Source organism: Canis lupus, chromosome 34 (genome assembly GCF_011100685.1).
Source record: "Canis lupus familiaris isolate Mischka breed German Shepherd chromosome 34, alternate assembly UU_Cfam_GSD_1.0, whole genome shotgun sequence".
Classification (NCBI taxonomy): Eukaryota; Metazoa; Chordata; class Mammalia; order Carnivora; family Canidae; genus Canis; species Canis lupus.
In genome coordinates, this window is record NC_049255.1 from 18236014 (window position 1) to 18249281 (window position 13268).

Genomic DNA, 13268 nt, shown 5'->3' on the forward strand with positions numbered 1-13268 from the left:
CTTTTATTTCTTATGGTCTTGCTACCTTTGCAAAAAACAAAGAGAAATGAAAATAGCTGTAAATACAGCTTTACTAGACCCAAGCTGAATAAAGGGACCAGCCTTGTAGCAACAATAAGGTTGCAGCGGTAAAATTATTTTCTCCTCTTAATATTGTCCACGTATGGAGAAATCAAGTCTAGAGTAAAGGTAACGTTTTCATGGGTGCCAACCAAAGCTCTTTAGCTGCTCTGATTTTAAGTGGTGTTTCTTGTGATAGTTTTTCTTTAAAACCAAAGGTCATCAAATCATGTTTGCAGTTTGTGATCAGCATTTTTTTAAGTCAAAGAAGTAGAAGAGAAGAGAAAAATAGAATATGACAAACTACATAAGGATAAGGGTTTGGGTCTTTTTTGTTTTTCATCTTTTTTGTTTTTTCTTTGTTTTTAGTAAACTTCACACCCAGTGCAGAGCCCAGTGCAGGGCTTGAAGTCACGACCTGTCCCCCCCAGATCAAGATGTGGGCTGAAATCAAGAGTTGGATGCTTAACAGACTGAGCCATCCAGGCGCCCCATGAGGATAAATTTTGTTTTACAAAACTTTGTTTTCAGTTATGTATTTGGGTATGTATCAGGTTGCTATGTAAGACATAGGATTTCTTACTGTGTGAATTACAGTAAAAAACAAAACAAAACAAAACATGAAAGCCATTGTTCTGAGAGACAGGCCTAGTAATCAGACATGTCCTACCCTTAACAAAGAGGTTGGCATTCATCCGAATGTAAGGAAACTTGGCTGCAGAACTAGCAAAGGATTTAAACTATTTGTCTGGGTCAAAAGAAAAAAAATTCAAATAAGAATCACTGTGCTAGGAAGATAATTTCCTATATAGAAGTAGGAAAGGAAAAAGGGAAGAAGGAAAGAGGAAGGAAAGAAAAGTCTAAAGAAAAAAATGATAGGAGGGTGCCTGGCTGGCTCAGTCAGTGGAACATGCAACTCTTGTGGAGCTGAAACTCCACATTGTGGGTGGAGATTATTTAAAAATAAAATCTTAAGGGCAGGGGATCCCTGGGTGGCTCAGTGGTTTAGTGCCTACCTTCGGCCCAGGGCGCGATCCTGGAGTCCCAGGATTGAGTTCCCCTCGGGCTCCCTGCAGGGGGCCTGCTTCTCCTTCTTTCTGCCTGTGTCTCTGCCTCTCTCTCTCTCTATGTCTATCGTGAATAAATAAATAAAATCTTAAAAAAAAAAAAATCTTAAGGGCAGCCCCAGTGGCCCAGCAGTTTAGTGTCGCCTTTGGCCCAGGGCCTGATCCTGGAGACCCGGGATCCAGTCCCATGTCGGGCTCCCTGCATGGAGCCTGCTTCTCCCTCTGCCTGCGTCTCTGCGTCTCTCTCTCTCTCTCTCTGTGTGTGTGTGTGTTTCTCATGGATAAATAAATAAAATCTTTACAAAAAAATAAAATCTTAAGAAAGGAAAGAAAAAAATAGGCAACCTGTTAATTTTGATGAACATGGAGGGATATGTATGAGGTAAGTATAACTTCAGAATGGTGCCTGGCTGGCTCAGTCAGTAAACAGGTGACTCTTGACCTTGTGATCGTAAGTTCAAAACTCACATTGGGTGTAGAGATTATAAAAAACGCAATCTTTGGGCAGCCCCAGTGGCTCAGCAGTTTAGTGCCACCTTCAGCCCAGGGCCTGATCCTGGAGACCCGGGATCCAGTCCCATGTCGGGCTCCCTGCATGGAACCTGCTTCTCCCTCTGCCTGCGTCTCTGCCTCTCTCTCTCTCTCTCTCTCTCTGTGTGTGTGTGTGTTTCTCATGGATAAATAAATAAAATCTTTACAAAAAAATAAAATCTTAAGAAAGGAAAGAAAAAAATAGGCAACCTGTTAATTTTGATGAACATGGAGGGATACGTATGAGGTAAATATAACTTCAGAATGGTGCCTGGCTGGCTCAGTCAGTAAAGCAGGTGACTCTTGACCTTGTGATCGTAAGTTCAAAACTCACATTGGGTGTAGAGATTATAAAAAACGCAATCTTTGGGCAGCCCCAGTGGCTCAGCAGTTTAGTGCCACCTTCAGCCCAGGGTGTGATCCTGGAGACCCGGGATCGAGTCCCATGTTGGGCTCCCTGCATGGAGCCTGCTTCTCCCTCTACCTGTGTCTCTGCCTCTCTCTCTCTCTCTGTGTGTGTGTCTCTCATGAATAAATAAATAAAATCTTTTTTAAAAATAAAATCTTAAAAAAAACCCTGCAATCTTTAAAAATGTATTTATATGACTTGAGAAGAAGATAGAAGAAAGAATGGGAAAGCATTCCCAAGTAGAGAAAACTCGATGAAGCTGAAATAAACCCCAGGTGGCAGCAGGGCCTGCTGCATGGGTTTGCCATGATGGTAGCTAACATCTGTGCAATGCCAGTTTATGATCTCTAGTGGAGGTAGACTTCACCACAATGTTATGATATGAGGTAGATACAAACATTTCTGTTGCATGGGGGGTGGGGCGGAGTAAATATGAGAAATGCTTAAAATTCCTATGAGAAAATATTTCTAGTTATGGGTATTAGACTGTGAAGCCTTTTTACCAAGTTAATGTCGGGCATGGTTTCTGGTTATGAGCAGAGGCTGAGGCAGAGTCCTAGTATTTAGTATCTCTAACTAAAATACAGACAAGTCCCAAAGGGATATGTAATGATATTATGTTTTTCTTCATCAAAACCAAAACAATGGATATTTTGCTTTCTTTTTCTGAGACTGGCAAGAAAGTGGACATATCCTTGTGAGATTTTATTCTTGCACTTTTTTGGTATTATTAAGTGCAATAGCTTATATTAAAAATATGAATTGTTATATTAATACTCATGATAAAATCAAATCTGATGACACTAAGATAAAAATTAGCAGGTCTCCTCATTGCTGTCTCTTTTTTGCTCCAGCGGTATGTGATAAAAATGTTGATCAAAGGTCTTTCTTCCCTGTTTTATATATTTCTCGTAAATTATAATTTCTGCTAATCCTACTCTCTGGGGATGGGTGGCTCTTTCCTAGGCTGATGATCACTATCCTTTTTACAAAGACATGCCAAGAACCAAACCTATATAATTAAACATTTTTAAAATTAGGGACGCCTGGGTGGCTCAGCGGTTGAGCATGTGCCTTTGGCCCAGGGCCTGATCCTGGAGACCCAGGATTGAGTCCCGCGTTGGGCTCCCTGCATGGGGCCTGCTTCTCCCTCTGCCTGTGTCTCTGCCTCTCTCTCCGTGTGTGTGTGTCTCTCATGAATAAATAAATAAATCTTAAAAAAAAAAAAAATTGAAACCGGAAAAACAACCAGTCTGGAAAGCACTGCTGTTAAGTGCACGGAACAAATCCGTGTGCGGTTTAACAAGGAAGGTGCTCCACGGTGAAATAAAAGAAGATAAACTGCACAGTCGTTTTTCAGGAAATGCTACTTAGTGGGCTTCTCCAAACCAACGTATCCTCCACTGAAGCACCAACGCCTCCGAGTCTAGAACAGACCAGGAGAAGAACTTTGCATTTCTGCACCATGCCGCAATTCGCCTGTCCTCACTGCCTGGGCATTAATGAGGGGCATTTACTTATTTACAAGTGGGAATTTCTAGATCATTCGGCCACACATTAGGGTGGCCCGGACTCGAGTCTGGGAAGTGAGGAGGGATCAAGGTCCCGCTGGCTCTGTGCCTTTGGAGTCGAGCGCGCCCGAGAAGTCAGCGCTGCCCGCCAGCCCACGGGTGGAGCACGCAGCCGGCGCCGACGGCCCGGGTTCGAGCCCAGCTGCCCCACGTCCCCGCTCTCCTGCCTCTGAGCCTCAGCTGCCTTTCCACACCAGCGAAACACGGATCGGAGTTCGCCGCGAACGCTAACCGAGCTGACCCAAGCTCGAAGCCTGGCAGGCGCCGCGGTTCCATCCGTGCCCGTGGCTTCCGGCGTCTACACCCGCCGCGGAGTCGAGCCCCGCCGGGAGGGCTGCCCGCCGGGCCGGGCCGGGCTGGGGGCGCCCGAGCCGTTACCTGATGGCGTTGACCGGCGGGTTTCGGAGGCGGATCAGCGCCAGGCAGTTGCGCAGCCGCGTGTACTCGGCCATGGCTCCCGGGCGCGGAGGTCGCAGGCGCCTCCGGCGCTGGGCGGGCGATGCCGCCTCCCCCGCGGCCCCCGCTGCCCGCCCGCCGGCCCGAGGAGGGGCGCCCGCTGGGCCAATGCGAGCCCGGCGCCGCCCCCGCGCCCGCCCCCCGCGCCCGCCCCCGCGCCCGCCCCCGCGCCCGCCCGCGGACACCCGGCACCGCCCCCCCTCCTCCGGGACCCCAGCCCCGCGCTCCGCAGACGCTCGTGATCTCTTCCTCGGCCTGGGCTCCCGTCACCGCGCAGATCAGAGAGGCCCGCGGGCAGTGGTGCGCCTGGCAGCAAGTCCAAGGTGGCAACCCCTGGCCCAGGGCGGCTGCCCTCCCGGGAGCCTCCTGGCTTCACTAAGTCGGTGGAGCTGTCCTCGGTTTTCAGCTTTATGATCCTTCTTAACAGGGATAGATACCTGGAGTCATGACAATTAAGGTGACCTGACACACGCTTGGAACATTACACACATGATGAATTAAACCCAAGTCGGTGTGGTGCCAACCACTTAACATAACAGTAGTTTCATGTCTTAACTATAACGGCGCAGCCTGGTGAAATATATGGGTGTCTTGTCTGCCCTAACCTTCTTTTTTCTTTTTAAAAAGATTTCCCCCAATTTTGTTGAGATATAATCATATCTCATTATATATATGTTGTATACATGTATAAATTTTGTTGAGATATATCTCATTATATATGTTATATATATAATGACATACATCATTATATAAGTCAAAGTTATACAGCATAATGATTTGACTCACATAGATCGGGAAATGATTGCTGCAATAAGTTTAGTTAACATCCAGCATCTCATATATAGATAGAAAAATAGACATATAGAAAAAAAAAACCCTCTCTTTTCTTCTTCTGTCATTTCTAAGGATTGTGATTTCTAATACTTTATTCATCCATGAATTGAGCCCCCAATGTGGAGGCCGAGAAAAATTAAGGCCATTCCACCTCAAGTTTAGCATTAGCACAAGTACAGCCATCTTAGGCCCCTGGGAATAAGACCTGAACTTTACAGGAAAAACTGCAGAATGTCCTCGGCAGGAAATCCCATATGGGAGACAACAGAGCTCAGAATTGCCCTCAGCAGGAATCCCATATCATATCTTGAGAAACTCCCCCACCCTTTCCCCCATATAGGAAAAAAAAAATTCCTCCACCCCTTCTGAAAATCCCCTAGACCAGCCCATAAAAAACTCAGCTGTAACCCACTTCGGGGTCCAAGCCTCTGCTCTGCTCTGCAGAGTATACTTGGACCCAAGCTCGAGCTTGTAAATAAACCCTCGCGTGTTTGCATCAGTGTTGGCTCCTTGGTGGTTTCTCGGATTCGCAATTTTGGGCACAACACCACTCACTATGTGCTAGGCCTAGGCAGGAGACTAAAGATAAACCACGCCCAGCCCCTTCTCTCCAAAAGTACACCCCAGAAACAACGTTTTTCTGGATGCCATAGACCTCTGGTGGTCTCCACAGTCCACAAGTGGTCAGAAGGAAGTCCGTAAGTTTCAGAGGAAAACAAGACAGAATGATGGAATGATTTTGTTCGCTGATGTTTCACAAATCTTAGCAATGACTAGGAACTATTTTCACATTTTTTTTGACCTCTTGGAAATAACAGGTTCCAAGTTCTAGGAAAGTAGAATTGCCTTGAAGCCCTGGGAACATGCAGCAGTCTGAACGTGTCCAATCCATAAACTGACAGCCAATCTAACAAGGACAGCCCTCATTCCTAATGACCAACCACAATCCAGTGCACACCCCCGAGTGCCAACATTTGGGAAAACCCAGCTTCTACAGGTGATATCAATCTCTGGTACCTCTGAAAATTTGCCAACCCCTGAACTCCACCTCCTCAAAAACTTGATGTAAGACTAACAGCCTGTTCTGCTTGGGAGAAACTGGAAATTATAGGAAGCGATACATTCAGTTTCATCTTATTTCAGATACTGGTTTCTAGGGGGACAACTCCACAGAGGCCTCCTAACAATGTCAAAAGTCTCCACAAAGGCTACGTAGGCAAGACTTAACAGTTCTGAATGGGCTGAAATTCTTCCTGGATCAAGGGGAGATGAACATGGTGTGGAGTTTTGTTTTAAGATTTTGAGAGAGAGTGCATAGAGAGAGCAGAGAGCACAAGCAGGGAGGAGGGGGGAGGGGCAGAGAGAGAGGGAGAAGCAGGCTCCCTGCTGAGCAGGGAGCCCAATATGGGGCACAATGTAGGGCTGGATCCCAGTACCCTGAGATCACGATCCAAGCTGAAGGCAGATTCTCAACTAACTGATTGAGCCACCCAGGCGCCCTGTGGAGCTGTTTTGAGGCAGGGTCTCACCTTTATCTTGGAGGTGTTAGCCATAGGACGTGTCTCATCTATTTCCCTAGTTTTCGTTGAATGCAGAACTTTCTCCCTGGTACAAGCTGCAAACTTCTATGTAAATCTATAGAACTGTTTGACAGTAGTTTAGAGTTGGCTCTTCAACAGGGCAGGGACTGAGGTAAGCAAGTGAGACACCCATGGGCAAATTTAAGAGGGCCTTTACTCTATTTCCTCCAAGTGCCCACTCTGCTCTTTTCCTCAATAACAGAATGACCCACAGTTCCTGTGACCTGTCATCAGGCCTCTTCCGTTTGGTGTCATCCTGTGGGACAAAGAATACAGGAAGCTGATACCCTGCTGATCTTTCTTTTGCCATCTGTGTAAATAATAAACTGTAAAGCTATTCAGTCTCAGGACACCTGGGTGGCTCAGCAGTTGAGCATCTGCCTTTGGCTCAGGGTGTGATCCCGGAGTCTCAGGATTGAGTCCCACATTGGGCTCTCTGCAGGGAGCCTGCTTCTCCCTCTGCCTATGTCTCTCCCTCTCTGTATCTCTCATGACTAAATAAATAAAATCTTTTTTTTTAAGATTTTATTTATTTATTGAGAGAGAGAGAGAGAGAGAGAGAGAGAGAGAGAGAGAGAGGGGCAGAGACGCATAGGGAGAAGCAGGCTCCATGCAGGGAGCCCGACGTGGGATTCGATCCCGGGTCTCCAGGATCACACCCTGGGCTGCAGGTGGCACCAAACCACTGTGCCACCGGGGCTGCCCTAAATAAATAAAATCTTTTAAAAAATTTTGTTAAAAATCTATTCAGTCTCCTTATGGACCAAATTTATGGAAATGTTGCAAGCCACTCTAGCAAGTGCCACCATGCTGCCACTGACCACTTGACTGTTTGATAGTCTCTTGATCGTTGTGATGAATTGTTTATTCTTAAGTTGTCTTCTCATTTAATTTGTCTCAATAAGCGCTACTTAACAGGATGTCTTTTCTCTTGGCTATTGCACTCTTACGTCATTTGTATATTAATGCTCTGCTTAATGATGTCACTTTATGGTTGTTGTGTTGCAACTTTTGAAAATAGATCATTTCACCAGAAGAAGTTTTGTGCATGTGTGTTTTTAAGTAAACTCTATGCCCAGTGTGGGTCTTGAACTCATGACCCTGAGATCAAGTGTTGCATGCTCTACCAACTGAGCCAGGCAGGCACACCTAGAACACCTAGAAGAGGTTTTAAAACCTATAAGACAAATAAAGGAATGTAAATATAGAACTTTTGTGTGCTAGATCATGCAAATATGTTCTCACAGTAAGAATGGAGATGACTATCTAAACTTGTGTTGTGAAACTTCATTCAACAGTGGCATGAAGCCATCAGAGTTGACTTCTCAGATTTTTCTGGAACAAATGAAAAATATTACCTTCCAGCTGGAGTGATAAAATCTGTAACATGTTTTCTTTCACATTCTTTCCCCTTTCACTGTGGGATATAAATGGGCACAAGGCCTCAGAGAAGGATAGAGCCACGGATAGAAGCCTGACTTACCAAAAAAAAAAAAAAAAAGCCTGACTTACCAAATGATCTTATGGGAGAGATATGCCTGCTGACTAGAACCAACATGGACTTTTACAAGAGAAAGAAAGAAATGTGGGTCTGTTTGTCAAATAATTGTTTTTTATTTTTTAAAGATTTAATATTTATTTATTCATGAGAGACACAGAGAGAGGCAGAGACACAGGCAGAGGGAAAAGCAGGCTGCCTGTGGAGAGCTCGATATGGACCTTGCTCCCAGGACCTTGCTCCTGGGACCTGAGCCAAAGGTAGACACTCAACCACTGAGCCACCCAGGTATCCTTGTTTGTTAAAGAATTTTAACCTGTCCTAACTAATACAGTGAAGAAGTGGGCAGTGAGTATGCTCTTCCCCATTGAAGTTGGCCGACATTTGAGGAGAAAGCTGCTCACATAAGTACTTGAAATAAGAGATACGATATAAATAATTTCTTCACTGTACCAATAATATTAATGATGACAATTTCCATAATTTCAAGTCACTTGCTCAAGTGTTGAACTTTGGAGATATAACACACACAAATACACACATGATATTCAATATCTTCACGATGAAGATAATCTATCAGGGTTCCTAGAGAAGTTCCAACTGTGGCAGAAAAATGACTCAGTCAGTTCAATTATCTTCACTGATTGAAATGTCAGAGAGCAATGATGTATTATTGAGCATATATAAAGACCATGTCTCAGCTTTTCAGTGAGCACTGCTTATCACCTGTCATCAATCACATCATATTCATGTTTCCTTAACTCGTGTTTGCTCCCTTCCCCCATCCAGAAAAAATTTTTCCCTTTTAAATTTCAAGTGATATGATCTTTTTTTAAAGGATAATGAATTTTTAATTGAAATATAACTCACACTACACAATTTATCCTTTTAAATTGCACAATTCAGTGGTTTTTATTATAGTCACAAGATGTACACAATCACCACTCTCAAATTCCAGGACATTTTAATCACCCCAAAATAAACCCTGTGCCCATTAAGCAGATTTGCCTATTCCACATATTTCACATAATTGGAACCCCACAATATGTGGCCTTTGTGCCTGGTTTCTTTCAGTTAGCATGATGTTTTTGTTTTAGGGAAGGATTGGTTCCAGGCCTCTCCTAGCTTCTGGCTTTATGGTAGCATGACTGCGGTTTTCATATGGTGTTCTCCCTGTGTGGGTGAACGTCTTAGTGCAAATTTCCCCTTTTTATAAGGTCACTGAATGACCCTATCTTAATTTGATCATTTGCAAAGACCCTATTTCCAAATCAGGTCACATTCACAGGTCTTGCTGGTTAGGACTTCACATCTTTTTGAGGGACACAATTCAACCCATAACAGCCCCATGCAGTCACTGCAGTAGATGCCCCTTTAAGGGGCAGAGCAAGAAAATCAGCTTGAACATCACAGGAAACAAGGCAATCGTGGTATTTGAAGCTACAGAAATGGCAATGACTTCCATTCTTCTGAATCATAATTCATAGTTTAGGTTAGCTCACATTTGATTTTTTTTTTAAAAGTAGAGTCCATGCCCAGTGTAGAGCCCAACGTAGAACTTGAACTCACAACCTGAAGATCAGGACCTGAGCTGAGATCAAGAGTTGGACACTCAACCAACCAAACCACCCAGGTATCCCTGATTTTTTTTTTTTTCTAACAGTAAGCAAAACTGTCTAGGGCAGAGAAATGTTTATACTTAAATAATTATACAAGCTAGCTTTTCCCATATGAATCACCATGAGAAGAAAAATTTAGACATTACCGGCTACACCTACCCAAAGGTTACCAGACATTTTAGAAGTTAAAATAAACAGAAAAGATGCAGCCTCTGACTTTATTTTTTAGAGGAAGGGGACAAAGTCCTTTAGGTTGACAGGATGCCTGCCAAGGTAATAAAGGACAACATTTTGAAAAATGGGCTTTTGATGTTTCACAAGAAAAGGTTTAACACTTAAAATTGTGCAAGTTTTCTCCTTTGAAATATGCAGGTGAGCCATTTCTTTTCTCCCCCCACCCAATTTGGATATTCTGTAGAATATTGTATTCAATTCTAACACCATATTGTGATTGAAGTGGTTTCTCCAGCTAAGTACACTTATGATAATAAACACAATAATACAAAATAAAATAAAAACTAACATTTCATTTTTCCCATGTGCCATGCTTTGTCCTAAATGATTTGCATGTATTAACACGCTTAGTCCTCCATGCAGCACATGGATAAGGCATCATTGTTTATCACCATTTTATGGAAGAGGCACAGAGGGCTAACTGGCCTCAGCTAACTTGCGTCGGGTTAAGCTGAAGTTTTAACCCACAGTGTCTGGCTCTGGAGCCTGTGTTAGTGTGTTTTTAAGATTCATCCATGTTATAGTATTTATCACATAATAATTTTTTTAATGGCTGAATAATAGTTCATTTATGTATATACCATATTTTATGTAGTCATCAATTTATGGATATTTGGGTTGTTTCTACTTTTTGGCTATTTTTAAAAACATTTTATTCTTTTTATTTGAGGGCACAAGCAGGAGAAGGCTCAGACAGAGAAAGCAGACTCCCTGCTGAGCAGGGAGCCCAACACGGGGCTCAATCCCGGGACCCCAGATCATGACCTGAGCTGAGGGCAGACACCTAACCAACTGAGCCACCAAGGTGCCCTTCTATTCTTTGGCTATTGTAATGCTGCTATGAACATTTTATGTGCAAATTTTTGCATAAACTATGATTTTAATTCTCTTTGGCATATACCTAGGAGTAGAATTGCTGGGTCATATGGTTAACTCTAACTTTTAAAAACAATTTTTCTTTGGGGATCCCTGGGTGGCTCAGCAGTTTAGCGCCTGCCTTTGGCCCAGGGTGTGATCCTGGAATCCCGGGATCGAGTCCCACGTCGGGCTCCCTGCATGGAGCCTGCTTCTCCCTCTGCCTGTGTGTGTGTCTCTCTCTGTGTGTGTCTCATGAATAAGTAAATAAAATCTTTAAAAAAAAACAATTTTTCTTTGATTGAACTATAATTAGCATACAGTGTTACGTTAACCTCAGGTGTACAACATAATGATTCAACATTTCTGTACATTACTCAGTGCTCAACACAAGTGTACTCCTAATCTCTTTTATCTATTTCCCCTGCCTCCCTCCATGCCTCCCCTCTGGCAACCACCAGTTTGTTCTGTTTGTTTGTTTCTTAACTTTCACATACAAGTCAAGTCATGTATTTGTCTTTTTCTATCTGACTTGTTCTACTTAGTATTATATTCTCTAGCTCCAACCACATTGTTGTAAATGGCAAAGTTTGTTCTTTTTTTATAGCCCTCTACTAAAGTTGAAAAGATAAGAATTGTAGAGTATCTAGTCCAGAAATGAATGTATATGTTTTCAAAAGGTTTTATTTATTTGAGAGAGAGAGAGCACACAAACACAGGGGAGGGGCAGAGGGAAAAGGAGAGGCAAAGGGAAAATGAGAGGCTCCCTCAACAGGGAGCCCAACACGGGGCTCAATCCCAGGACCCCGGGATCATGACCTGAGTCGAAGGCAGTTGCTTAACCGACTGAGCCACCCAGGTGCCCCAGAAATAAATGTATATATTCTCTTTTCCAGCCCGAGAATCGCCCTGGAATTACCGAATGCCTGTCCATCTCCTCTGTGAGTGTGCACAGTGTGTAGATGTGAGATGAATTGCTACAGCCATTTTGCCACCTTGAGGGAATCTGGCCATAAGCTGAAGCAGATGCTACTGAAGGCAGAGTGGAGAGGGAAAGAAGTGTTGGTCCTAAATGGTATCATTGAGTTACTGGAACAACCAACCTTGATGCCTGCCATAAGAGTCCATTTATAGAAGTCAATACATTCCCTATTATTGAAGACACGTTCTGCTGTGTTTTGTGGAAGATGCAAAGAAGTGCTGCCCAGATTCCCCTTCAAGGATGGACTTGAAGCACAGTTCCAAAGAGTATGGCCAGCTGGCAGCCCCCAGCTGTTCACTTTTCTGGGGTCCGCCTCAGCTGCAGAGGGCCACCTCGCTTGAAGTCGTACCCTTCCTGAGGCAGGCTGCATCCAGTACAAAGGGCTGGCCCTTTCAACCCGACCCTGGGTACTCTCTGATGGGTACCACTCACTCTGCAGCTCTCCCCCAAGCTGGCTGAAGATTGCTTCAACCTGAGTAGCATTTCAACATCTTCCTCTCACCAATCCTGTTCCTGTCCATTCCTAATAAAAATCCCCTCTTCATCAGTGTCTACTTCTCAAAAACACAATCTATGACAAGGTTTCTATCACATCAGTCAAAAGTATCCAAATTGAGATTCCATGGGATAGTTTGAACTTAGTCTTGACTAGAGAGAAAGGGCAATGCATTCATTATCTTATTTTTAACTTGGTGTAAATTTTCAAGCATACAAAGAAAAAAAAGAATATAATGAAACCAAATATACCCAGCTTCAACATTATCAATATATGACCCATCTTTATTATCTGAACTCCCTCATATATTTTTAGATTTTTATTTATTTATTCATGAGAGAGAGAGAGAGAGAGGCAGAGACAGGCAGAGGGAGAGAAGCAGGCTCCATGCAGGGAGCCTGACGCGGGACTCCATCCCAGGTCTCCAGGATCACACCCTGGGCTGAAGGTGGCGCCAAACCGCTGGGCCACTGGGGCTGCCCTCTCATATTATTTTAAAATAAGTCTCAGATATTATATGATTTCATCCATAAATACCACAGTGCACTGATGTTTGCTTTGGGATGCAATGTAGTGCCTTTTGCATTCTCCTCCCAACCCAGTTCCTATATATTGTCTCATCTTCCTCTTTCTACCACCACAGCTTTCAAGAGTATTTTAATAGAAGAAAAGGTAATAGTAGTAAGGGATAAAAAGGGCCAGAGAGAATCCTAGAATCCATTCATTCTTTCACTCATCCAACAAACATTTTAGTTCTGTCATCTTTGAGCCTTAGTATGCACAGTGGCTATCCATATTGGTGGTCGTTCCAAAGGTGGTGTAATGATGTCTTTGTCAGGTGAATTAACAGGAAAGCAAAGAGAGAGAGAGAGAGAGAGAGAGAGAGAGAGAGAAGGAAGGAGGGAGAGGGAGAGAAAAGAAGGAGGGAGGAGGGAGGGAAGAAAAAGAGGGAGGTATGGAGAGAATGGAAGAGAAGGAAAGGAAGGAAGGAAGGGGGTGAAGGAGAGGAAGGAAAAGAAAGTGCGTCATCTAGTGGTTACAGTGGGAAATATGCATTGTTTTCTACTACACAGAAT

General features: G+C 43.8%; 1 protein-coding gene across 1 annotated transcript in view; it reads right to left on the reverse strand.

The window, feature by feature from the left end:
• Positions 1 to 4164, reverse strand: part of EHHADH (enoyl-CoA hydratase and 3-hydroxyacyl CoA dehydrogenase) — a 48660-nt gene extending 44496 nt beyond the window's left edge. The window contains exon 1 of the mRNA XM_038583609.1: positions 4017 to 4164. Coding sequence (XP_038439537.1) covers positions 4017 to 4090 — 74 coding nt within the window. The 5' untranslated portion in view covers positions 4091 to 4164. The remainder of the gene's footprint in view (positions 1 to 4016) is intronic.
• Positions 4165 to 13268: the final 9104 nt, after the last annotated feature.